Source organism: Paramisgurnus dabryanus, chromosome 3, assembly GCF_030506205.2.
Source record: "Paramisgurnus dabryanus chromosome 3, PD_genome_1.1, whole genome shotgun sequence".
NCBI classification, from domain to species: Eukaryota; Metazoa; Chordata; class Actinopteri; order Cypriniformes; family Cobitidae; genus Paramisgurnus; species Paramisgurnus dabryanus.
The window spans coordinates 27,737,175-27,764,882 of NC_133339.1; the positions used below are offsets into that span (position 1 = coordinate 27,737,175).

The following is a 27,708-nucleotide window of genomic DNA, read 5'->3' on the forward strand; positions in this document are numbered from 1 at the left end:
TGAATAAGACATGTTTATGTAAAAAGGGTTTGGTAAATAATTTGTACAAACTTTTGGTTTAATGTAGGCATTGCTATTACTTAAACAGAGCCCAGAACAACTTTTTTAAGCAGGGCAGGACATCAGATGTCCTGCAAAAGAGAAACCCCACTTTGTATAATTGTATACATTTTTAGGTTTATGATACAGTCATCGACTATGGCCTTACAATGTCAGGCAAAAATGTATCCTAATATGATTAAAAACAACCATACATTCATATCTTGGTAAGTTAATAAACTCAAAGACTGAAATTAAAAAGTCATTTTATTTTTTATTAAGAACTTGCTTAATGCCATTTTATATAGATAAACATAATCACACTTCTTTATGTGGTGCAGTTTGCAGCAAAACAGTGTAATATCACGTACAATGTCCACAGTATTTACATATAAGCCCATAAAACAAATAATATATACTATTCTGAGATACCCAGAATGCTTGCAAATATATGTTCTAAGTTCCCTTACACAAAAATAAAATGCATCAAAATATAAACATATATCATGATAATGTATAAAATACACACACAAAACTGCTGAAAAGGCAGTATATATTAGCTTTATTTGAACAAAATTAGCTTTATTTTAACTAATTTTCTGTTAGAAAAACACTTTCCCTTTCTCTTCCTTTCAAAGGAACTCCAGCTCAACCATTTGGCAATGCACAGTCTTTGGTACACCTCATTGGTACAATCCTATTTTAAGCTATGTCTTTAAATGCAAGCTTATCACAATATATACTGAACAATGCATTACTTGATTAAAGATAACAGATGTGTTTTCACAAAATTAAGGAGAAACATCACTGCTACAGAACAACACTGAACACAGACACGGAATGAAAATGGAAAGTCTTATGGACATCTTTGTTGTTGTTAGTATGCAGAATCCACGTTAATGATTGTGTAAACTTCCCTTTTTTAAAGATATCAACGGGCCATGCATAGGATTATACAGTATGTATTATCATAAGTGGAGTAATGATGAACCTGGAGAAAATGTCAAAGTCTGTTTCATACAGAGGTGAGGTGACCGGCTATGACCCTTGCAGCAAAACGGTGGGTGACCAGCCCAGATTTATTGTTTCCAAACACTGGTAAATTGGTAAGAAAATAACAGATCAGATATACAGCATCCTAAACCTCTATAGTTTAAACAAAAACAAAATAAAAATTTTTATAAAATTAAAAAGTAAATAAATCACAAAGAGATCAACTTACGAAATTGGTGAAATTCCCATTTACACAACAGAATCCTTAAAAGAGAGGGGAAACAAAAAATGGTGATCATATAATACAGCAAGCACAGAGGGACAATATTAACAATATTCCAGTACAATTATGAAATCAATAATGAAAGCTTATATGAACGTTTTCTGTAAGAAAAAAAATGGTCTCCAGCTGTCACTGGGGTGTTACTGTATTCTTTCAATCAATACACTTTTTGTACATTGCATATGTACAATGTAACCATGTTACCATACAATCAATGTTACCTACATCAGAAATCACAGAATTCAGCCTCATCGTTGTCTCCTGGTTTTCCTAAAAAAAATAAATCAAATAAATTGCAAAGAGATCCACTTATGGAATAAGTCAAATCACCATTTACATAACAGTCTAAAAGAGATGGAAAACCAAAAAGTGGTTGAGAATTCATATAGTAATCATATAATACAGTAAGAACAGAGGGACAATATTAACAATATCCCAGTAAAATTGTGAAATCAAAAATGAAAGCTTATTTGAAAGTTTTTTGTCAGAAAAAATTTGTCTCCAGCTGTCACTGGGGTGGTACTGTATTCTTTCAATCAATACACTTTTTGTACATTGCATATGTACAATGTAACCATGTTACCATACAATCAATGTTACCTACATCAGAAATCACAGAATTCAGCCTCATCATTGTCTCCTGGTTTTCCTAAAAAAATAAATCAAATAAATTGCAAAGAGATCCACTTATGGAATAAGTCAAATCACCATTTACATAACAGTCTGAAAGAAAGGGAAAACCAAAAAGTGGTTGAGAATTTAAAAAGAACCTTTAAAGGGGACATTTCATAAGACTTTTTTAAGATGTCAAATAAATCTTTGGTATCTTCAGAGTGCACATGTGAGGTTTTAGCTCAAAATACCATATAGATCATTTATTATAGCATATTAAAATAGCTACTTTTTAGGTGTGAGCAAAAATGTGCCATTTTTAGGTGTGTCCTTTAAAATGCAAATGAGCTGATTTCTGCACTAAATGGCAGTGTTGGATAGTATTATAGTATTAGATATTATAATAAGACCCCCTTCTGACATCACAGGGGGAGACAAATTTCAACTTCCTATTTTTCACATGCTTGTAAAAAATGGTTTATCAAAACTAAGCTACTGGTTTGATATTTTTCAAAATTTCTAGGTTGATAAAAGCACTAGGGACCCAATTATAGCACTTAAACATGGAAAAAGTCAGATTTTCATGATATGTCCCCTTTAATGTAGTGGTCATAGTATAATACAACAAGCACAGAGGGAACAATATTCCAGTAAAATTGTGAAATCAATAATGAAATCTAACCCCTCGTTCAGACAGCCAGCGACGTTATCGCTGTGTGTCGCCCATCTCTTTCAATGAGGCGTTTCTAAATCTGCTTGTCATAAACAAATGAGTACCATCCACGCCAGTAACTGACGAGAGAAGGATGACGTGAACTCCACTGCTTTGTTCTCATTGGTAGTCGCTCCCGAAAGTCGCTCGACATTTGCATAAAGTTAAACTTTTCTTAACTTTCTCGCGTCGCTGGACACGCCCATACGGTCGCCAACGGTCACTTTCGCTCGTGTTGCCGAAAATCGCCAGGTTTCCATTGAAATGAATGAGATCGCGTCGCTCTGCTACTGCTTGTCATTGGCTGTCTGAATGGGGCGTTATTTGGAAGTTTTCTGTCAGAAAAAATGGTCTCCAGCTGTCACTGGAGTGGTACTGTATTATTTCAATCAGTACACTTTTTCTACATTGCATGTAGTAACAATGTAACCATGTTACCATACAATTAATGTTACCTACATTAGAACTCACAGCACTCAGCCTCATCGTTGTCTCCCGGTTTTCCTAAAAAAATTAATTACATACATTATAAAGAGATCCTCTTATGGAATAAGTCAAATAACCATTTACACAACAGTCTGAAAGTGAGGGAAAACCAAAACGTGGTTGAGCTTTAATTTAATATAGTGATCATATAATACAGTAAGCACAGAGGGACAATATTAGCAATATTCCAATAAAATTGTGAAATTAATAATAAAAGCTTATGTGAAAGTTTTCTGTCAGAAAAAATTGTCTCTAGCTATCACTGGGGTGTTACAGTATTCTTTTAATCAGTAAACGTTTTGTACATATGTACACTGTAACCATTATATCATAAAATCAATGTTATCAGAACTCTCAGATTTTCCAATCACATTTGGTCCCTGGTTGATGAAATATCAATGTAATTAAAAAAATCACCCAAAAGGAAAGTATTCCTCTTTAAATTACATACACATACGAACAACACAAATGCTTGGATCATATTACCTGTTTTTTATACTGCTTGCAAACTAAATAAAATATAAGGCTCAGCAGTAAAGTGACACCAAGGAACCCGATGGTAACTGTACATAAAAAAACAGTTAAGTAATATGTCGGGTTACACAGAGATTAGTAAAGACAGAACATAGCAGGAAAGACAGTTAATATATAGACCAAATTACTTACTAGGCATTGTTGCGGTCTGATCCTGATGCATATCTATAGTAAAAGTGAAACGGTACAAAACTTACATCCACAAACAAATCCCTTTTGACATCACTGTCTTCTTTAAAGGGGTCATATGAGGCATAACATTTCCACCACATGCTTGAGGTATTCGGCCAATCACAATGCATTGTATTATTGTGAAAAACAAATGTGTTTTTCCAATCTTAAATCGTGTTAACACATTGTATTACACTTAATACACATTTTCTTTTTTTAAATAGATCATATGACCCATTTAATGTGATATGGTGGTGGTGGTGCTATAAGCCTAACAAGAGATTTCTCTTGTATGTACTATACTATAATATTAGTACAGTTAGTTAGAATGCACACTTAGTGGCCACTTCATTACCAATAATAATTCAATCTGTGCCATAAAATAGCCAAACAAGTAACATTAAAGAAATAGTAATTAAAATATTCCCACTGGATATGCCACTGATTAGAGGAGCATCTCTGACAAACAACAAGCAGAACATAAAACTGACATTACAGTGGGAACCAGCACACCAAAATCTAGATTTTTTCTGCAAGAGGCAGTGAAGGTGTTGTAATGGTCGGTGAGGGGAAGATTTTCTTAATACATTAAAACAGCTTCAGAATTATTGTAACCCCTACAGTGCATCTAATGGCACAAGATTTGCAACAATATATTACATTAAGTCATCATGAGCAAGAATTAAAATAAAGATTCCAGCTATGTCTTATTTCAGTGTTTCCCAATCCTGGTCCTCGAGTACACCCTCCCAAAATGTTTTAGATATTTCCTTTTGTAACTCATCAGCTTGTTAGGGAGACATGTTAACCATTCTGGAAGGATGCTGATGAGATGAATCAGGTGTTTTAAATAAAAAACTTTCCAGGAAGGGGTACTTGAGGGCCAGAATTGGGAAGCACTGTCCTATTTAAAATACATACCCAATAAAGTGGCCACTGAGTAGTACTGTATGGTACTGATTAGGGTACTTTTGGTAAATGGGAAAGTTCATGCTTACGTAACGGAGTAACAGTGGCTGCTGATGCCATGGTTGACAAATCTATAAAAAAACACACATTAAAATATTCTTATATCTTATATATATCTGTGAAAATATGTTATGATTAATATGATTATTATCCATGCTCTTCGGTAATCTTGTACCCTTTAGTTATACTCATTACATGAGTTTTTCTAACAATGAACTTCATATCTGGTGTTAAACCTCTTGTCCCTATGATTTATTGGGTCAATATAAGTGTAGGTTGAACTGTAAGCTAATGTTGAAAATGACATGCCTATAGTTAGTTTCAGTTAAATCTGTAGTGGACAGTGATGGCTGTTGATTTCTCTTCCGAGGGCGCAAATTCAATATGTGTTCGGAGTGTCATGTGTGTTCCTCGTAGTGCTAAAATATGTGTTCGGTGCATCATGTGAACCTTGTGTGGGTTTAAGGCTTTGACCAGCCACACACATAAATACATGTTGTGATGAGCTTCGCATTGCGCACCCTCTATAAAGAAGTCACTGGCCATCCAAGGTAGTGGATGTTAACTTGTTAACAAAACTGGTAATCAAAGATTATAACACTAAGCAAAAACAATTACTGAATAAATCTGTTTCATGCTGATTATGTTTGTAAAAATAAAAATAAAAGAATAAAAAATATTATTATATACTGATTTTGCTTACTTGAAGAGAGAGTGGAGTTTGTACTGTTAGCTGATGTTGAAGGTGGCATGCCTGCGTGATTTATTATTATTAATTTCAGTCAAATCTGTAGTGTATATTAACTTATCAACAAAACATTATTTAAAGTTATCAAAGATTATAAAACTAAGAAAAACAATTGCTGAAGAAATCAGTTTCATGACAATTAATTTGTAAGTCATTTGTAAAAAAATACCACAATATTCCCAAAAAATTACAGTTTTTTATTTCAATGTCATTTCGAATTTAAAGTATCTGTGTGTGCTATAATGTAGTAATGCATGTGAAAACAAAAATAAGATAAAAAATAAATTTTATATACTGATTTTTCTTACTTGTGTAGAGAGTGGAGGTTGTACTGTTAGCTGTTGTTGAAGGTGGCGTGCCTGTGTGATTTATTATTGTTAGTTTCAGTCAAATCTGTAGTGAATGTTGACTTCCAACAAGACATTATTTGTAGTTATCAAAGATGATAAAATTAAGCAAAACAATTCCTGAAAAAGTCAGTTTTAAGACACTTAATAATATATGGCAGTTAAAACATTGTGCTATAATCTGAGAATGCTTGTAAAAATAAAATAAAATAAAAATATATTCTGATTTTGCTTACTTGAAGAGACAGTGGATGCTGTACTGTTAGCTGATGTTAAAGGTGGGGCGCCTGTGTGATTTATTATTATTAATTTTAGTCAAATCAGTATGTTAACTTATCAACAAAACATTGTTTAAAGTTATCAAAGATGATAAAACTAAGCAAAACAATTGCTGAAGAAATCAGTTTTATGATAATTAATTTTATAAGTCATTTGTAAAAAAAATACCACATTATTCCCCCAAAAATGTCAGTTTTTCATTTCAATTTCATTTCGACTTTGCTATAATGTGAGAATGCATGTGAAAACAAAAATAAGATAAAAAAAGTAATATTATATACTGATTTTGCTTACTTGTAGAGACAGTGGAGGTTGTACTGTTAGCTGTTGTTGAAGGTGACGTGCCTGTGTGATTTATTATTGTTAGTTTCAGTCAAATCTGTAGTGAATGTTGACTTCCAACAAAACATTATTTGTAGTTACCAAAGATGATAAAATTAAGCAAAACAATTCCTGAAAAAATCTGTTTTATGACACTTAATAATATGTGTCAGTTAAAATATTTGTGCTATAATCTGAGAATGCTTGTGAAAATAAAATAAAAAAATATATATTCTGATTTTGCTTACTTGTAGAAACATTATTTACCGTTATCAAAGATTATAAAACTAAGCAAAACAATTGCTGAAGAAATCAGTTTTATGACAATTAATTTGTAAGTCATTTGTAAAAAAATATCACATTATTCCACAAAAAATGACAGTTTTTCATTTCAATTTCATTTCGACTTTAAAATATCTGTGTGTGCTATGCAATGTGAGAATGCATGTGAAAATAAAAATAAGATAAAAAAATAAATATTATATACTGATTTTGCTTACTTGTAGAGACAGTGGAAGCTATACTGTTAGTTGATGTTGAAGTTGGCATGCCTGTGTGATTTATTATTGTTAGTGTCTGTCAAATCGGTATGTTGACTTCCAACAAAACATTACTTTAAGTTATCACAGATTATAAAATTAAGCAAAACAATTGCTGAAGAAATCAGTTTTGTGACAATTAATTATATGTGCCAATTAAAAAATCTGTGCTATAATCTGAGAATGCTTGTGAAAATAAAAATAAGATAAAAAATAAATATTATATACTGATTTTGCTTACTTGTAAATACAGTGGAGGTTGTAGCTGATGTTGAAGGTGGCGTGCCTGTGTGATTCATAAATGTTAGTTTCAGTCAAATCTGTAGTGGATGTTGACTTCCAACAAAACATTATTTGAAGTTATCAAATATGATCAAATTAAGAAATCTGTTTTATGACAATTAATTATATTGATTATTATATAATAATTATATAGTTGAAGTCGCCATGTCTTATTTTTCCAATGGTGACGTATAGAGGGTATGCCCCTGACATCACCTTCAGTGAAAGTGACTGCGGTTACGCCCACTGAGTGGCAAAAGACAGAGCGGGGGAATTTGTTTACATGGTGAAATCAGTGAAAACACAGGGAAAACGTGTCTAAATGGGAAAAGGCTGTTGTGCGATTGACTGTACTAATAGATTTAACAAGAATTCGGAGCTATCATTTTACAAACTGCCATGAAACACCAAAAGGAGAAGTAAATAGATTGTTCATGTCAACGTTCACTGACCACAGGTGGGTTGACAAGTTGCTGGAGTCACCATCAAGTGCAACTAAATAAAATTTTTGTCGATAATTGTCAGTTATATTAACATTTTCGCGGCCACCGCTAGAACAGCCAACCATTTTGTTGAATGTTTTGCCACTCAAAGGAGAAGTAAATCAGTAGCAGTACTCATATGTCAGGTATGTCAAATTTTGGGATAAAAAATCCTATAAAAAATACATGAAATAAACTCTTATTCTGTGCAATTGCAAAGTTTTGTCAGTGAGCCTTCATTAAAAGGTGGGATGGTTTAATGGTGTTAGGCAAGACAAACATATATCAGGAAAAGCAATGTCTGGCCACATGTCCACAGACTACTGCTAGATTTTAGGGTCACTGTTAAGGCCAACTAAATTCAATTTAAGATGATAATAGTCAGTTTTACTGCCATTTTTCGCAGCAGCCGCTATGGAAACCAGCCAATTTGTTGAATGTTTTGCCACTCAACAGGGCGAGCTCCGGCGGTGAACACATGGAAAAGTGATGTCAATGCATACCCTCTATATCCAAGTGAAACTGTTTCTGAATTGAAAAAAAGGACTTGAATTTATCAATTGAGAACCGGATTGGATTGTTTGAAGTTGGGTCGTGTTGCTAATTGCTAATCACTGCGATCTTTTCCTGGACCCCGCCCACATTCCATACCATATGACCGGAGAGATCGTTTTGAGGAGGGTAGGGGATTTGCGTTTTTGATATAAGATTATGAGGGCACATGAATTTTAAAAAAATTATGAAAATCATAGATAAATAATTTGTAAAAAATACCAAAATATTTCCAAAAAATTACAGTTTTTAATTTCAATTTAATTTCAACTTTAAAATATCTGTGCTATAATCTGAGAATGCTTGTGAAAAAAAAGATTTAAAAAATATATTCTGATTTTGCTTACTTGTAGAGACAATGGAGGTTGTATTGTTAGCTGATGTTGAAGGTGACGTGCCTGTGTGATTTATTATTATTAGTTTCAGTCAAATCTGTAGTGGATGTTGACTTTCAACAAAACATTACTTTAAGTTATGAAAGATTTTAAAATTAAGCTAAACAATTGCTAAAGAAATTAGTTTCATGACAATTAATTATATTTGTCAGTTAAAATATCTGTGCTATAATCTGAGAGGACTTGTGATATAAGATTTAAATATATATATATACTGATTTTGCTTACTTGTGTTGAGAGTGGAGGTTGTACTGTTAGCTGATGTTGAAGGTGGCGCTCCTGTGTGATTTATTATTGTTAGTTTCAGTCAAATCTGTATCTTAACGGTCACTTCCAACAAAACATTATTTGAAGTTATCGAAGATTATAAAACTAAGCAAAACAACTGCTTAAGAAATCAGTTTCATGACAATTAATTTTTAAGTTGTTTGTAAAAAAATACCACAATATTCTCAAAAAATTAGGTTTTCATTCCATTGTCATTTCAACTTTAAAGTATCTGTGTGTGCTATAATGTACTGTAGTAATGCATGTGAAAACAAAAAATAAGATAAAAAATTAATTTTATATACTGATTTTGCTTACTTGTAGAGACAGTTGAGGTTGTAGCTGATGTTGAAGGTGGCATGCCTGTGTGATTTATTATTGTTAGTTTCGGTCAAATCTGTATCTTAACGGTCACTTTCAACAAAACATTGTGTGAAGTTATTGAAGATTATAAAACTAAGCAAAACAATTGCTGAAGAAATCGGTTTCATGACAATTAATTATGTCAGTTAAAAAATCTGTGCTATAATTTGAGTATCTTGTGAAAATAAGATAAAAAAATAATATTCTCATTTTGCTTACTTGTAGAGACAGTGGAGGTTGTAGCTGATGTTGAAGGTGGCGTGCCTGTGTGATTTATTATTATTAGTTTCAGTCAAATCTGTATGTTAACTTCCAACAAAACATTATTTAAAGCTATCAAAGATTATTAAACTAAGCAAAACAATTGCTGAAGAAATCAGTTTTGTGACAATTAATTATATGTGTCAGTTTAAAAATCTGTGCTGTAATCTGAGAATGCTTGTGAAAATAAAAAAATAAAAAATATATTCTGATTTTGCTTACTTGTAAAGACAGTGGAGGTTGTAGCTGATGTTGAAGGTGGCATGCCTGTGTGATTTATTATTATTAATATCAGTCAAATTGTTATGTTGACTTCCAACAAAACATTATTTGAAGTTATCAAAGATTATAAAACTAAGCAAAACAATAGCTGAAGAACACTGTTTTATGACAACTTGTAAGTCATTTGTAAAAAAGACCACAGTATTCCCCAAAAAATTACAGTTTTTCATTTTTAATTTCATTTTTCGACTTATCTGTGCTATAAACTGAGAATGCATGTGAAAATAAAAATAAGATAAAAAATAAAAAATATATTCTGATTTTGCTTACTTGTAAAGACAGCGGAGGTTGTAGCTGATGTTGAAGGTGGCGTGCCTGTGTGATTTATTATTGTTAGTTTCAGTCAAATCATTAGTGGATGTTGACTTCCAACAAAACATTATTTGAAGTTATCAAATATGATAAAATTAAGCAAAACAATTGCTGAAAAAACTGTTTAATTTTTAATTATAAGAAGATAATGTACGGAAAATTTACAATGTATTATGCTGTTAGAGAACTTGATGTCCAACATTATTCTAACACAATTATCTTCACATTAAAGGAGTCATATTACGTTGCTAAAAAGAACTCTATTTTGTGTATTTGGTGTAATGCAATGTGTTTACGTGGTTTATGGAAAAATGTTGCCCCTCTATGCCCCGCCTTTCTAAAACGCATAGAATTTTACAAGGCTCATTGTACAATAGAAATGGCGCTTTGCCTGCTATCCAGTGCTTTGTGATTGCCCAAATACCTCAAGCTTGTCATGGAAATGTTACGGGTTTTACTATATTTGGCATATCTGCTCCAGAAAGCAATACTGCATGGCGGTGCGGCAACAATACTAGAGCGCAAAAAAGTGCCTTCTTTCTTTAGGTGTTATAAAAAAATTTCCACAATATGACGTACAACTATGAGAGTGCATGTTTGAATCAGGCATTTTAGGAAGGCGTGGATGAGCCTTCACTTCAGAAGCTTTCCATTGAATACTAGTACCACTCAGCATGCGTAATCAGAGTTTACTGGGAGGGTCTTGCGTGTATTTTGTGAACGTAAGCGTCTCTTTTACATAAACAGTTTTGCGGCAGGCACTTATTTTGACAAAACGTGTGATGCACATGGTTCACATGATGCAACAAACACATATTCTGAAAACACGAGCAACAAACATTACACTCTGAACACATATTTAGAATTTGTGCCCCTCGGAAGAGCAGTCACCAGCCGCCACTGCATATGACTCAATTAAGAGATACTGTAACAACAAGAGATACTCTGTGGTAAAATTAAAGTGAAAAAAGTAAAATAACTTACTTTTAGATGGACATGTTAGACCTGATGAATGGAAATCTAAAAAGTAGACAATGTTTTAGTTTGGGTGTAATGTTAAAATGAAAATCACAATTTATCCATTGAATCAAGAAATCTGCATGGAGCTCCACACATTTCCACAAAACACTTACTGTCATAAAATTCTTTATGTATGCATATTTATGTAGATATTTTGACTAATTAAATGCTTTCAGCTACATACAGAGAAACATTTTCAGATTCATTTAACAGATTTTACTTTATTTATCAGATATTTACTGTAGTATAATAGGCTAGCCAATGAGACTCACCCTGGAAGGCCATACAATAAATTAATGTAAAACAAAAAAAAAGGAAAACTGAATCAGAGAGTCCATACCTGATACTGATTTTTTGCAAATATTTTTATACATAGATTCAAAGTCATATTTGTTCACATATTGTATTTCATATCCATCAGTACAGTTGTATTTCTCACACAGTGTTTTTGAAGCATATTCTGGTTTAAAAGACTAAAGAGAAGAAAATAAGAATCATGTAGTTAAAAGTTGTGATATCTGAGGCCCAATTACTTGTGACAGTGACAAAATACATGCACTACATGAATACTCACCGTATTTAACATTCCTTCAAAAGTTTTAACAACTTGGAACTTGGAATATTCTTTATTACAGGGAACATTTATTTTTTCCAAGTTTTTAATCCAAGTTGAACACAGGGTGTTTATTACTGTAAGAAGTCGATGCTCCTAGTAAAACAGTCATGGAACAAACTTATTAAACAGTAAATGTGACCATTATAACAAACTGTAATCATTTTAAAAGATTAAACTACATAAACTGAAATGCAAATTCATATTTAAAACTCTCTAGATTGCCAGATCAATGTCATCTTTGTAGCTGCAGTTAGAAAAACCTATAGGGACTGCTATAACTAGAACTCCTAATAACATTAATAACTGAATACTAAATACTGATAATAATAATAATAATAATAAAGTGAAACCTCATCATGTTAAAGTTCTTACCTCTGAGTCAGAGAATTTCTTAATTTGAAACCAGTGATCTTCCAACAATTCTTCTTCCTACAGAAATAAAAAAAAATAATTTAAAGTCAGTTGATTATGATCCAGATTAAATAAAATCTGTTATTACACAAAACCTAATAATATAAAAATAAAATAATATAATATACAAACAATTCTTATCCTTTCACAGTGTTACGGATTCACCAGTTTCTTCCTTCACTCGTCCTCAATGATCGGCTTCACCTGATTATTAAGCTCCGTCACATGTTATCCATCACCTGCCTGCACTACAAAAGCACTCCCTATTCACTCAGTCACCGTCCTGTCTTGTTTCTACATACATCTCCTAGAGTGTACTGTGTAAAAACTACCCTTGTGCTCATAATTTGCCTTTATCATCCTCCTCCTCCTCCTCGTCATCACCCATTTTCCAACATCTATTGTCAAGTTCAGGAAAGTCATTGTCTATATTTTTAACTGTCAAGAGGGTTAGTGTTGAAGTTGCTATCTGTGCCATCATCCATATCATCTGTTATCATTGCCGTTATACAATATATCTGTCTGCCTGTTTAGTGTTGCACGTTTGTAGTGTTGCACGTTTGTAAAAACACTCACTTGATTTGATCCTGTTGTCATCAAGTCTCAAGCCGCATACCTTATAATATTTTTACATTTTGTTTAAGACATAGTGCTTATTAAAATTAGAATGCTCAGTTTGGCTGTATTATGATATATAGATGTAAATGATACAAGATGGTTATCCAGTTAGCATACAGGTTTAAATATCATTCAAGATTCCTTTGTGCAGCTGTGCATTGCATTCAGTCTTAAAATCTAATTTTGTGCCATCATCATGTCAATCAGCACAATCAGCTCGTGTTTGTATAAAACCTCAAACACAGAAATCTACAGGAATGGGAAGATAAAGTTCTTAGGAAATTTCACTCCAAGGCACCTTTAGCTATTTTAATGGTGAGTATATTGTAATACTGTATGCTACAGACATAAATTTTTTTGCTATCTGGTATGTAGTTATGTTAATAGTGGACATACTGTAAAGACTCGTGTTTACATAGTGTATAGGCATTAGGCAAATGGGTTTTGTGTAGTTGTAGGCTGGACATCCTTGTGTTTTGGTGTTCTTTTGTAATATGGAACTTGCTCTATTTCAAATACAGTTTTTATAGGTAAATGTCTGTTTCCTACATTATGAAAAAGTGTGCCCCCACCCTCCATGAAAACTAATTGGCCCCATTCTGCATGTTGTGGCGAAGGTCCTGATTGGAAGTAATGCTGTGTAAAATACAGAACAGGAAAATCAAAGTGAAGTAGTTTGGATAGACTTACCAAGTGAAGCAGTAAATCACCATCATAACATTCAGACTGAGCATAATGAACATGACCTGTGATGAGTAAAGCTGTCTGTGAAGAAAAAAAACATGTTTTAAGATAAAGCAATAACCATTTTAGGACAATGATCATCTAAAATTGTTAACAGCTTGGTAAATATAAACCCAACACTTGGGAAGTCCAGCATAATTTTAAATGTAAGATATTATTTGTGATGTTATCATATGATGTAATGTTTTAACAACACTCAGTAAGTGTACTCTTCATGATTTGCATTATAAAGCATATGGTGTGTTTGTGCTCAGTTAGGAATGCGTTAGGGGAAGGCGGGGTCGAAGGTAACGCGAGACAAACGCAACAAAGCGATTTTCTTAAAGCCCTGACTACAATTGCATTCCAAATATGACAGCACGTTAAGTAGGTAACCCTTGATAGGGCTGCCAAATATCTTGTGATTTTGTAATCATTTACCATGGTTAGGTCCAGAAAGCTTTATTCGATCATGAAAAGTTAATTACTGAAGCAGACATTTTTTTCTAATTACAAGTTGTGTTTTTTTATTTTATGTGTTACAGTACTGATCAATCTACAGGTTATTTAGTGATATAACACATCCTGATGTGTGTTGACTTTTCAGAGATTTCAGTTTAAAAGTAAATTGGGTTTAAATGTCCGGAGTTCATTTTGGGACTAAAGTAACTCTTTTTTTACTTTTGTCCTGCTGCTATTGTTGCACATTATGTTAAATTATACTAATTGAATTTAATTTTCATAGTGTTCATACTGATGAAAAAACGTTTTATTCTTAACAATTCAAGTTTGTACTGTCAGGACGCTTTTGAAACATTTGATGAAACTGAAATTTTAAATGAAAAAATATGTTTGCACTTACATATTAACAAGGTCAAAGTTATGTATATTTAATGTATATTATGTATTTTGTATTTACTTTTGTGCCCCCACCCTCAGGAAAATCAAAAGTATTTACTTTCACCCCGAGTAGAAAGTACAGTAACAACATGCAACTTATGTTCAAAGTGAAGTCGTTTTACATTCGTACAAAATACCACCTGGTATTGATAGATCACGCTTGTGAGTTACTGGTCACAGCAAAAATATATGTCTGTCTAAAGTTTTTACTAAGTTTTATAATTTTACTTTCGCCCCCACTCTCCACTACTTATAATGTGTTACAGCAATAATATAACTAGTATGACAATAACTAAAATAATTTTATATATGAATTAATTTATTTGTACCATTACTATTCAAAGATAAAGCTCTTAACAACTTTACTTTTGCAGTGGCAATTCAATCATTCCGACCGCAGATTAATCTTTATATCCAAGTGTTGCATGCCTGATGAGATTTCAGCATTGCACAACTTGGCTACTTTTTAAATTGGCTTATTTTCCAGCTCCCCTAGAGTTTAACATTATTAACATTATTATATTAGTCCCCTGCTATTGAAAGTAACCAAGGGGACTATTTTCGGGTGCTGCATAATATCATTGTGCCTGCTGCAGCCATGTTACGGCAGCAAAGTCCTTGATTATTACGCCAAAATGAGAGCCATATCTGCCTAGAAAACTTTTAATTCGTTGGTCTTAGTACACGATGTTACAACAGAAGAATACATTTTTAAATAGGAAAAATATCGAAACTCGTTGGTCATATATAAGATAAAGGTCTAATCAGATTAAATGGATTGTGCTAAGCTATGCTAAAAGTGGTACCGCTAGATCAACTGAATGGATTCCAAAATGGTAAAAATCAAATATTTCACTCTAGGAGAGCTGGAAAATTTTCAAAAATGTGGAATGTCCCTTTAAGGGACATCTAGGGCCCTACCTTGCAGCCAGCGCAATTGACTGTGTCAGTGACGCATATATCATTCGGATTTTTCACCGGCGCACAGAGGGGTTTTCCCTCCACAGACGCACGTCGGCAAACTAGGGAATAAACTTGCGCTCCCTGGGCGGTTTATCGCAAAAAGGAGGCGTGTTCCGACGCAAACCATCCCTGATGCTATTTTGCAGTTTCAAAAAACAATTGCGCCACTGACCAGAAAAAAAAAGTTTGCTTATCTAATCTACACAGATGCAACAGTTATTTTTGCAAATCATAAATTGTTACAATAAAAAATATTATAAAACGGGCAGTTCTGTGTTAAGCATGCTCCCAAGCATATTTGATCATCTTTTCAACGGTTGGACAATATAAATGTTAAATTAGATGAATGTTGATTTATAAAATAAACACCACAGTCTTAAATCATATTTTCATTGTGTCTTTGCTGCATCTGTGTTGGTTGGGAACTGCCCTCTGTTTCAGTCACACTTGATTCTGAGGAACTACTTTGTTTGGCGGAAGAGTAATATTTGTACTAATATAATTACAACTTATTTGTGTTTTATTTTATAAAATCCCTCTAACTTACGCATATGAAGTAACCGTTTTATAAACGCAATAAACCCCCTCGAAGCAGTGGGGTTACAGTGCATTTTATAACAGCTAAGGGGGTTTTAGGCACTCCGCTTCGCGTCGTGCCTAACAACGCCCCTTAGCTGTTATAACCACTGCTTCTTGGGGTTTACTGCTTTATTAACACATGAGATAAGGGAAATCATTGTGGTGAGCATTGTGGTGATGTCAGGATTCTGCTGGAATCTTGTTTAGTATTATTATCTAGTTCATTGTGGCAGGATTCTGACAGTACTATGTTGTGTGGGAAAGCGTGGTCTTGGTATTGTTATATTAGACCACGTTTCTCCCGTGTCTTGTGACATCTTCCCCGCTCCCTTGTATTCTCTTGTCATTGTGTAGTCGTCATTTTTCCCCGCTCCTTTGTTTCCTCTTGTTTTAGTGTCTAGTGTTGTCTAGTATACTGTTTGTTGTTTGTATGTATATATATATTTATGACTTCCTCTTGTCTTTGTTTTAGTGTTAGTGTCTATTGTGATCTTGTTTCTGTTGTTGTACACGCATGTTTTTATGTATATATATATATATATATATATATATATATATATATATATATATATTTATTTATTTATTTATTTATTTATTTATTTATTTATGGATTTTTCTTGTCTTGTCGGTGCTCTGTTTTTCCTTGTTGTTTTGTGTTAGTTTACAGATTCACGTGCGCGCCTCTCACAGGTGTTCCTGTTCTGTGTGATTCCCTCTCTGCGTCATCCTCACCTGTAGCTTGTTATTCTCCAATGGCAGTAGTATAAAGTCTCTCTCTTCCCTTCAGTGTTTGAGAGTCCGTCACTTAATTTTACTTGATGTCATTTAATGTGCTTTTGATGTATGTCGCCGTGCCGTGCCGTGCCGTACCGCACCGTACCGTACCGTACCGTGTCGTATCGTGTCGTATCGCACCGTATCGCACCGTATCGTATCATGTCTTGTTGTCTTAATAATAGTCTGTGTTATCTGCTTTTCGCTATTTCAGAGAATTGGCTGCTGTTTGATCTCCTGTGGATATTTGTCTCTCCGCTGTGGATTTCCTACCTGCTGTTGGATTTATAAGAGACTCTATTTCCTCATTGACTGTGCCAACTGTTCTGATCTCACAGCGAGCAACGGAGTTTGTGCCCGTAAGGGTTGCCCGTTTCTGGGGTTTAATGACTGTTTCTCTCTCTATATCCATAGACTGTCCTCGCACCAGTTGAAAGCCTGTTGGGATTAATTCGCCTGCCTTCCTGTTTCTCCACCTGCGGTGCCTCGCTGCGGAAGTTTGGTAATCCAACTGGTTTCTCCCCGGTGCCAGGGTGAGACTGCCCAGTCGTTCAGGCTTTTGCGCTGCGACGCGCGCAGGAGCGACCTACGTGCCTTCCCCCATATTGGGGGTCCAGATTCCTGTGTAGTTCCCCGTGCCGTGGACGGCCGGAGCATCTCTTACTCTTTATAACGTTTCTCATCGGGGTTCAGATACCTGAGTAATTCCCCGGTTCGAAGAAGGTCGAGGACGGCCGAGGCATCTTCAGTTTCTCTATTTCCCACCAGCAGTCTTTCTGTTATCTGCTTTGTCAAATAAATGTACCTTTGCATTGGGATCCTGACTCTGTTGTTCCTTACAGGTGATAGTTTTTATTTTTTTGTGTGGCTGCGTTAAACAATTATCATGCAAATAACGATTAAAATATTTAATAAGTTTGTTGTGTGGCTGTATTACGTTTATTTTATGTAAATAACAATTAAAATGTTTTCATAAGAAACCTTACTGTATGTAAACTTGATTTGTAAGTGTACTTTGGTGTTGGACTGCTTGCGTTTCTTGGCTTTCAGGGGTGAGGGTGGATGCAGCGATGTCCTCTGCTGGCATCTGTGTAGAGGCAGATCCACCTCCCGTTACACGGTGTGCCCGATTTATGCTGGCAAGCTTGGGATTCCCCCGTCTCCTGACATCATTGTAGCGCTTACGGCGCAACGTCCTGGGGATGCCAGCTGATGAGACAATTGTGGCTATTTCCTCTCACGCCCGTTTAACCGACGCGGATTTCTCCCATCCCCATACAAAACAACTTCTCTGTCTTTGACTGCTCTTACAAGAACGTCGGTCTCCTCGGCTGTGAGCCGCTCCTGGCGTGCGCCTGGTAAATCCGTCATAATAATAGCAACCCGCCATGGAACTTGCGCACTTGCGTTTAAAGGAAATGTTGGATGACGTTCTGATTGGTTTATTTGACGTTACGCCCAAACCACACCTATGAATAATGAACCTACTTCAGACAAATCCCTTATTGATTTGCGCCTGGCGCAAGAGTTATTTCTCCCGCCGGGAAAATAGCAACAGCGCCCAAGGTGCGCCCACAAACTCACTTGCGCTTCGCACTTGTGTTTCAGCTCGTTAAAATAGGGCCCATAGTGTTTTTGGATGGGCACTAAAAGCTCGTAATCATAGGAGAACCATTTTAGTGCTATGTAGCACCTATAAAGCACATTTAACCATCCGGGGGTGATATAGCACCACTTTAGCACCAGATATGGTTCTGCTACATAAGTGCTGGTTCCCATGTGATTATGAGCCGATGAACCACTATTAGTGCAATTTAGCACTGTTTGTTTTTAGAGTGTAGCTACACAAATATGCAGGCCTGGAATGCCCCACTATCACTACTTGCTTTCAAGGCGATTGACTAAATCTGTCTGTATCTACTCTGTACAGTGAGCTAAGCAGCAGCACATTCAGATCAGACTTACAGAGCTGTGATGTGAAAGAGCTGAATAAGTAAAAAACAGCGTTTCCAAAGACCAATCACTTATTGTTTGCCTCTCAGTTGTTTTGAAATTAGACTGTTGGATGTATAAACATGAACATTGCTCACATAGTTGCATGGAACAGCTATTACCAAGACAGACTTTAGCATTGTATAAATGACAGTCGGTTATTATAAGATTTTTTTGCAATGTCACATTCTAATAAGTAATCTAGTGGAATTTAGCCAGTTTCCAAGCAGGCTTTACTTTTCACTGAAAAAGGTTGGCAACACTAGTAGCCTTGTAAGACTGCAAATGATACATGCAGACTTAAATAAAATACATCAGGGGATACTGGCAAATGCAGGTTGAAATGTTATTCCATTCACAGAATATGTGACGCAAATTTTTGTTATAGAAACACACTTATTACACATGAGGACTATTAAACAACCAGATGTTTATTCAGTTGGCTAAAATCTGACTTTTTTGGCAGATGTTTGGCTTTGGCTAGGTTTGGATTTGGCAATTTATTTTGAACCAATATGTTTCAGATTTGAGTATTGGAAAAGTAATATAACGAATAGTGTAAATAAATATTTAAAAAAGTAATATGAAAATGAATTTTTTTCTTTTGAGTTACGAGCCCAACACTGGTGGTGCTACTGTTATACAAACGTGTGTGTGCTGATCTTTTTTGTTTGTTTGTTTATTTGCATGTTCAGATTAAACTCACTGTGAACAATGTGAACATCCAGGCTTTCCCACTCATTACGTTGTCTTGTTAACCATCAGAGTTTAGCTCCATAAGAAAGTCTTTCATTTAACTTGCTGAATACATAACATGGGAAACATAAAAGAGAGGAGTGAGAGAGAGACAGCATTCATCATGCAGATATAAATAAACATTATCATGAGAAACTCAGGTATTAAACTTATTCAAACAACAAACAACGCTGTCAATATAAGGGGAGAGTGGGGCACAAAGTAACGCGGGGTTAATTGCAACAGCTTTTTTACAGTTACACAGGGCTGACAAATCTGTGCTTTTGATCTTTTTCTCTTTCTCTCTGAACAGTGGGGGCCAGTGACTTCTCTTGTTAATTTAAAATATGTGTTCAAAGTGCCGTGTGTGTGGCTCGTCATGTCAAAATATGTTCATTGCGTCATGTAAACCATGTGCATCATGTGTCTTGTCAAGAAACGTGCCCGCTTCACACTCGTCGAAAGGGTTTATGATAAAAGAGTTCGCTCATGTTCACAAAATATTCCCAAGACACTAACTGCACACTAAACTCTGATAACACATGAGATTAAGCGAGTATCTGACAAACATGAGCGTCTCTTTAATCATAAACCCTTTGGACGCGTGTGCAGCAGGCACTTATTTTGACAAGATGCATCACACATGATGGGCTAAATACATGTTTTGATGAGCTTCGCATCGTGCGCCCTCGAAAAAGACACTTTGTCTAAAGACGATCTCATGCAAATTTGTTGCAAACTATCTTTTTATGTGTTATCATTAAGATAATCAACAAAGAGTGTTTTGGAGGCATGAAAGTAAATGTCTTCATCATATTTTTTTTTTTATTTCTATGCTGGGTGTCTGAGTCACCAAATCTAGTATAATATTCATGTCTTGTTAAAACATGGCATCCTTTTGAAACATGTCAGCAACTCCCAGTAACTGATAGATAAGATTGAAAACATTTTAAACCACAGGGTTAGAAGCATTCAGTATACCATGATAGCAAAATGTAAATATAAATAATAAACTGTAAATACATTATCAGATGAAAAATGAACATTTATGATTTTTGTCTTAATTATGTGGCCCTTTCAAACATTTTCATCCATATGCATTGATGCATCTTACAAGAATAGTTAGATGAAGGGTCATGGATGAAAGATGGGTCGAAATCTATCTATTATAGACAGATGGACAAGCAACATTCAACAATTTAGTATAGACAGGCCTGGTTTAAAAATTCGGAGGCCTCTGCGCACAAGACTCCTAGGCAAGCAGGAAGTAGTAATGTGTTACTCCCTTTCCTCACTTTATCACGGACGAGGATACTATACGAGCTATGTTTTGACTGTTTGGGAGTGAAGCACACACACACGCTTTCTTTAAGGGGAAGGCGTGTGAACATTGTGAGTGCTTTTCTCCCGCATGGCATTGTTTGACGAGTCAGGCAATGTCCGTGAGCCTCACGGTTTGGGACCTGTGTCTGCTGGGGCAGAACGGCGTTAATGATCATGGGGCTCGCAGATGGAGCTCGCTGAGGGTTATGAGATGGCTTTGGCCTTTTCTCACTCCTCTCTTTCCATCTCTTCTGGTAGGGATACCGAAGCCCTGACTCAACCGGGAGTCCTATGCACTGCTCCAGCTCTGAGGAGTTAGATTTAGTGAGTGTTGAAGTGGAATAAAATGTGAAATCAATAAAAGAAACTATCCTAGGGTATGAAATATTGACTGGCCAGTAGAACAAAAAGAAAAATAATGCCAGTAAACTAGAGGAGAGTAAAAAAATAATCAGGCAGCCCTGATAGCCATAGAAAGACATTTGTGGCTTAATTTATCAGGCATAAAATAAATAGATGGCCCGCTTTCCAATACTGATTTGTTTGGAAATAAAGTAAATAATGTAGTTTCCAAGAAGAAAAACATCTGACGATGGCTTTAAAATAGTTTTTGACTCATCGCTCTTTCCCACAGAAAATTGGGGAAAATGTCCAAGTGTGAAAAAATGGCTTCTAGAGGTGATAGAAAAGGGCTAGAAAATTCAGTTTGCATCCTGTTCTCACAGGTTCAGAGGGTTTTTTCCACTGAGGTGGGCTATAGAGTACATTTCCCTCCTCAAGAGTCAAGAGGGGTTTTACTGCTGCTATTGTATAGTTAAATAAACAGATGGATGGCCATCCTGGATCTCAGGCATCTCAATCGGAGATACAAATACAAAATGTTAACTATTTATTTGATCCGGCAACAATTAGGTCCAAGGACTGGTTTGTCATGATAGATTTAAAGGATGCCTATTTTCTCATAATCATCCTCCCTCAGCATCAGATGTCTCTCAGGTTCGCTTTCGGGGCAAATCGTACCAATATCGTGTTCTGCCATTCGACCTAGCACTTTCCCTGTGCACTTTCACAAAATGTATGGATTCAACCCTTGCTCCTCTGAGACTTTAAGGGATCTGCATATTACATTTCATAGATGACCGGCTGGTGTTAGCTCAGTCTCAATAGATGACAGTTCAATGAGATGTTATTCTTGGCAATAAAAAGCGCCTGGGGCTATGACACAACTATATAAATACTTTATCCCAATCCTTAGAGGTCATCAGTTCCTAGTGCGGATGGGAACTATGTCAGTGAACTCTTATATGAATTACCAGGAGGCCTGAGCCTGTGCCCTATGTGCAAACTAGTGCACCAGGTTTTCCATGTCGCGAAGCATTAATACATTCATGTAATATGACTGTCATGTAATCTCTCTTCTTGCATGCCGAAAACTGGATGTGCACTCTCAATTATATGCTGCCCTCTTATTAATTTTCTATGCTCTCTCTCAGTGAGTGTGTGCGCACATAAAATGCCTACTGTGCGTTCGGGAATCCTTTGGTACTCTTGCATCAGAGAATTCCTCCTGTGTGTTTCTGGGATTACAGGCTGTCAAAAGTAGTCAACTAATAAAGGCATGGGGCTTGGAACCATTATATGTGGGTGGGACAAGATCCAACCACTATTTAATGATATTGGACTCACCCACTTTTACTGTCACTTTATGTCTGTTCACTGAAAGCGCCGTCAGTAAAATCCATTTGGCTTGAAAATACCCTAGAAAAGGCTGTAGGTAATACTCCATTCCAGGTTTTAGCTACAGCCTTGACATCCACGCTGCTGCTTCCTCAAATCCATTTCACTTGGATCATTCAGAGTTCTATTCCTTGTTTTCACTACACGCTCGAGCTACAGTGACCATGGCACACAGCAAGGTAAACCAAAGTATCATAGGCTATCTGATGCCCTGGTGGGTCTGTTTGTTTGCTCACATACTGTTACTGCTACAGGTTTTTAAGTAAATGTTCATACGCTAACAGTTAGGCTATAATGACACATGCACATGTCTGACCATATATATACCATATATATAATAGCCATATTACCAATTTTAATACCAATTTCGGTTTCGTTGTTGTTGTTTTATTCATGAGAATTTATCGATTTTGCACATTTATATTCGTATGAATTGATACGAAATAGCCAACTCGTAAAATATGTACAATTTCATGTATACAAGTTGAATTCAGTAAAATATTGGCATATGTTACAAGCACTTTCAAGCAGCAGAGTAAATGCATAAGAGGGCAGTATAATTGACAGCGCACGTGCAGTTTTGTACATGAGCAATGGAAATCGGGGTGCGAACAGAGAGATTCGCGCGCTCGTATTGCGCGCTCGCGACATTTGTCAATAAAATAACACATATGATATATGACCTGTGAGGAGCTGCTGCTACCCGTTTCCTTAATTGCTGCCCAGAGATGCACTGGATTACACATCCAGTGACACACTAACATCCGGAGGAAAAGTAACTCATCAACGAGGTTTACTTCTAAGGCCTATATCATATGTATGGCTGTGTCCAAATACCCACACTTGCGGTCGCTTATTCAATTTTTCAACCGATGGGAGCAAGTTTAAAAATGTCAAACCATAGTGGTCGCAATTTGCACCAAAACATATAATTTTTTTTTAGTCTTCTTAAAATATATATTTGTAAATTTACATGTTCATTCAAAAAAGTTTTACATGTTCATTCAAAAATGAACATTTAAAAACTGTAAAACAGGTGGGTCTCGCGTGGGGGAGAGCAATGCAGCCCTCTACTACGAAAAGATAGTGGGTGTTTCTCAAACGCGAGGATGCGTCTTGGGCCAATCACAGCAAACGCGTGGAAACGCAAGGCGCGCCGCACTGCTTTTTGGTCTCTTAAAAAAAGAGCAATGCGGCGCGGCTTTTATATTGAAATATTGAAGCGTGAGCGCTTTTTGGCTGTTAACTTTCATATTAGCAGAACATTTAAAAAGAGGACGCTTGTTCTGACCTTGATCGAGGGTGAGAGGTGCACAAACACGCAGGAGAAAGTGAGTGACTGCGGTTGTTCCAACTGTAAACTTGTGTCATCACAACGGAATCCCGCCTCTGCCCTCATTCGATTAGACAATGGAAAAAGTTCAATGAGGTCGGGCGTTTTTTCGCTCTCAGCGCTCCTTCAAAAACGCGTGCTAGCAAGGTGGCAAAAAGGCGTTCGGTGCGCATAAACAGCGCGCATAACGCTCAATGCCCATACAAAATCATTCAAAAAAGGCACCTGCAACTGGCATGAACGCTATCGGCGTGATCAGCCCCTGGGCTGCATATCTTGGTTGCCACGTCCTCACGCATCGTCGGAGAACATCTCAATCCGAATGATGCTTTGAAGGCAGCCCTTCATTCGGCCACTTTTTAAAGGATGCATGAACTGTATACCTCGTGCCCTCAAATCACCCATAATACTTTACACACAATCAAAAAACATCGCGAGAATGAAATTGGCACTTTTGTCACCCAATTTCATTCTAAAATAATTAATCACAATGTAAAACTGCAAATTCTTGTACAGAACTGTGAGACCACAAACGGTTGATATGTTATTCTCATTCACATTACTGTAATACATTTAAATGATTCATTGCATCATCTTAAACTTCTCACTTTAAAGTTTTCATGACAAGACCAAGGGGTCGGGAACCATGGACACTTATTTGACTCATTTTAACATTTAAAGTTTAAAGAGGAGACTAACTGTCATAAGGACTTTACTAGAAAGGAAACAGCACTTTTAAAATGGCTGGGTTGTTTATTTTTAGCTATGTTGGGTAAATATTATACAGAACACCCTGCTGGGTTAAAATTGACCCAATGCTGTTTTTAACCAAAGTGCTGGGTTATTTTAACCCATCGTTGCATAAGAACAACCCAACATTGGGTCATTTTTAACGCAGCATGGGGTCATTTTCTACCCAGCCTGTGTTCTGTCCAATATTTACCTATTATGGGTTAAAAATAACCCAGCCATCTTTACAGTGAGCTTCCTATAGGGTGCGTCCTAGGAAGGAAACAATCTTGGCGTTTAAGAAACACAGTGTGCATTTAGTGTGGGTTAAGAACACTGTCAGTTTTTAGACATTGGAAAGTCTTGCGCATTTACTTCCTTTCGCGTGCTTGCGCTTTCGAGTAGCCAAGACCGCAAGTGTGGGTATTTGGACGCAGCTCATTGAGCGCTTTGATCCGTTGCCGTGATTCGTCTGTGATGCCGCCATATTAGTCCTGGTAATGCTGCCCTAAAAAACCATGCAACTGAAGGCAGGCGCTGCGCTCTTTCTAAACCAAACCACAATATCGTTTACATCTCAACCGGTTGAAATTATTTACAATCTATGTTAAGTAGTAGCCTACCAAAACTTTTGTCTCCAAACATATAGAAATGGGAAATTCATTATTAGGCATATAAAGAAATAGAAATAACTTTTTTTAAAGTTTTTACGTTGAGGATAACTTTGTACAGCACTCAGTGCCATAATCGAGAGTAAACAGGAGGTCAATAGCAAAGTCTCTAAACGCCTCCTTGAATGCTGAATGAGATTGCCTATGATATTGAGGAGTTTGGTTCCAAAACGAGATAACTCCGTATTGTTTCCATCTTGTTTTTGATTGAGCATTAAAATAATTAAACCACAGTTGGTTTGTTTTGATTTAAGCCTTCATAACTAAAAAAAACAACAGCTATGTAGCATAATAAAACACAATAAAAACATGAGAACATAATAATAAACATGTTTTGACCAAAATTTTAAAAACGGAGTTCGTTTTGGAACCAAACTCTTCATAGTGATCAAAAGCTCTCGGCGCGTATTATACGTCCATCCAATATTTTTCCTCTAAATCCGTTTAATAATACCTCAGATAAAAAATGCTTAGTTACAAGAAAACATATCAGACAAGGGTATTTTGCATTCTGAGCTCTTCAACTGTATTTTATTAAAGGTTAAGTAATTTATTTAAATCTTCAAACAAAACAATAAAGACAATATCATTTAATGTACATGATATTTTACAAAAGATGACGTTATTGTGGAAATGGCAACTCAAGTTCCTTCACAGAAATTAAATAAGACGTAGGCTAAATTAATTAGTAGGTACGTTTTTTTAAGAAAAGAAGTATTAAAGCATAGATGCTACTCCAAAACAACAAATTACTAATTCAATCCCTATAGGGATCCAGTAAAAATGTTACAGCGGTGAAACATTAATGTAATATACTAATAGTAGACTAATCATGATGTGCAATAGCATATAAACAGTAGCAGTATCAATGCACTGCTTAAATAATTTTCCACTATTTCAAAGAGGACGAGCACAATCATTAAGCAAAAAAAATAAGCCAAATCAATACCCCACAAGCAACTGCTTAGAATAGTGTTTTTGCACGTAAATATAAAATGTTTGAAATCGGTTAAGAAATGTAAACGTTATGTAAGGGATAATGTAGAGGCAGCCGGTAGTTATCGGGAAATAAGCCCCGACAGTGTGATCAGGACCCGACGCGAAGCGGAGGGTCTTGTATCACACTGAAGGGGCTTATTTCCCGATAACTACCGGCTGACTCTACATTATCCCGCTTATTACACGGCTACTTGTCACATAAGAAAAAAAACTGGACATGAATATGAATTTGAAACATTTTATTGGCATATTTGTTTTAAATTAACATTTTTATCCTTCCGCGAAACTTTGCACAGATGCATAAAATGATCGTAATACCTTATTAAGATCCTCTGCTTCATACTTGTCTGTCTCCATTTTTTTCTCTTTTAGCCAGTCTTTGAGAAGTTTTAATGCCCATTCTGTATTTTTTTGTGTGTTGGCTTCGTAGCTGTCATGCTCTATTTTGTCAAGTTCAGTCTCAGTAGCTGTCTGTGTCTTGTCGTGGTTGTCCAGTGTTTGTCACAAGATGGCGCCAAACAGACAGTAATCTTTATTGATCTTTATTGGCGCGGAGCGATCTTACTCGTAAAAGTAGTCCGGCTATGCGTTATTATTTTGGAGCGGTTATTATTCGAAAAGAACGAACCTGCAAATGTCTCAACTGACCAATCAGAATCAAGCATTCCAGAGAGCCGTGTAATAATTTGTTTTAATCCAGAAAAACGCGGCTCCCCATTCACTTGCATGTATTTTGCAATTATACCAAGGCTAATGGTAGCGCCGTTCACAAGGACGTCAGAGCGTGTCTACAGCACACAACGTACAGCTAACAACTCACACACCCAACACCCTGCTGGATCTCATCTGCTTATCTGTCATACATTCAGAGGACAGCATACATAAAACAGTTTAAAGAGAATTAAAAGTATAAGAAAAATCAGGATGATTTCCTAATTCTCATAATGGTTTCAATATTTTGTGTGAAGATTTTTACAGTATTCGTTTATATACCAATCCGACATAAATAAATAAATCTCATATTCAGAGTCAAATCTGAAAAGCAAGCACTTTATTCTGATTTTTCGAGCACGTTGTGAAACATGCGTCTTACCTTTCAGTAGCTTGGTCTTGTAATGCAACATTTTACTTTCGGTTTGCGGCTTCATGCAACAAGCCCCCCTTGTCCTGTATGGACTTTAAAATCCCCCTAACATACCAGACACTGAGCGATGAGAGTATGACCAAGTGAATAGTGTCATTATAAAATGACATTTATAAACAAGCAGCTAATACACGCGTGGGAAAAGTCGCGCGCCGTACGCTATTAAACACATCTAGTACACGCGTGTCCTTAAGTATGAACAGCTAGAAAAG

General features: G+C 35.8%; 1 protein-coding gene across 17 annotated transcripts; it reads right to left on the reverse strand.

Moving 5' to 3' along the window:
• Positions 1 to 288: 288 nt before the first annotated feature.
• On the reverse strand, positions 289 to 27,708 carry LOC135768176 (uncharacterized). Of its 17 annotated transcripts, XM_065277356.2 has the most exons (27): positions 27,446 to 27,705; positions 19,532 to 19,626; positions 13,585 to 13,659; positions 12,238 to 12,294; positions 11,824 to 11,958; positions 11,590 to 11,722; positions 11,214 to 11,249; positions 10,188 to 10,232; positions 9,858 to 9,902; positions 9,594 to 9,638; positions 9,330 to 9,374; positions 8,973 to 9,023; positions 8,697 to 8,747; positions 7,275 to 7,319; positions 6,995 to 7,045; positions 6,468 to 6,518; positions 6,131 to 6,181; positions 5,856 to 5,906; positions 5,503 to 5,553; positions 4,829 to 4,870; positions 3,792 to 3,824; positions 3,612 to 3,688; positions 3,099 to 3,143; positions 1,920 to 1,964; positions 1,541 to 1,585; positions 1,262 to 1,296; positions 289 to 1,134 (listed from the first exon to the last, which is right to left on the reverse strand). In XM_065277356.2, the coding sequence occupies exons 2-26, from the start codon at positions 19,565 to 19,567 to the stop codon at positions 1,282 to 1,284; spliced, it is 1,356 nt and encodes a 451-aa protein (XP_065133428.1). In that variant the 5' UTR covers positions 19,568 to 19,626; positions 27,446 to 27,705; the 3' UTR covers positions 289 to 1,134; positions 1,262 to 1,281. The 17 variants fall into 17 exon arrangements, with proteins under 17 accessions (XP_065133428.1, XP_065133452.1, XP_065133444.1 ...); XM_065277380.2 differs by lacking the exon at positions 8,697 to 8,747 and having other exon boundaries at positions 27,446 to 27,707; XM_065277372.2 differs by lacking the exon at positions 6,995 to 7,045 and having other exon boundaries at positions 27,446 to 27,707.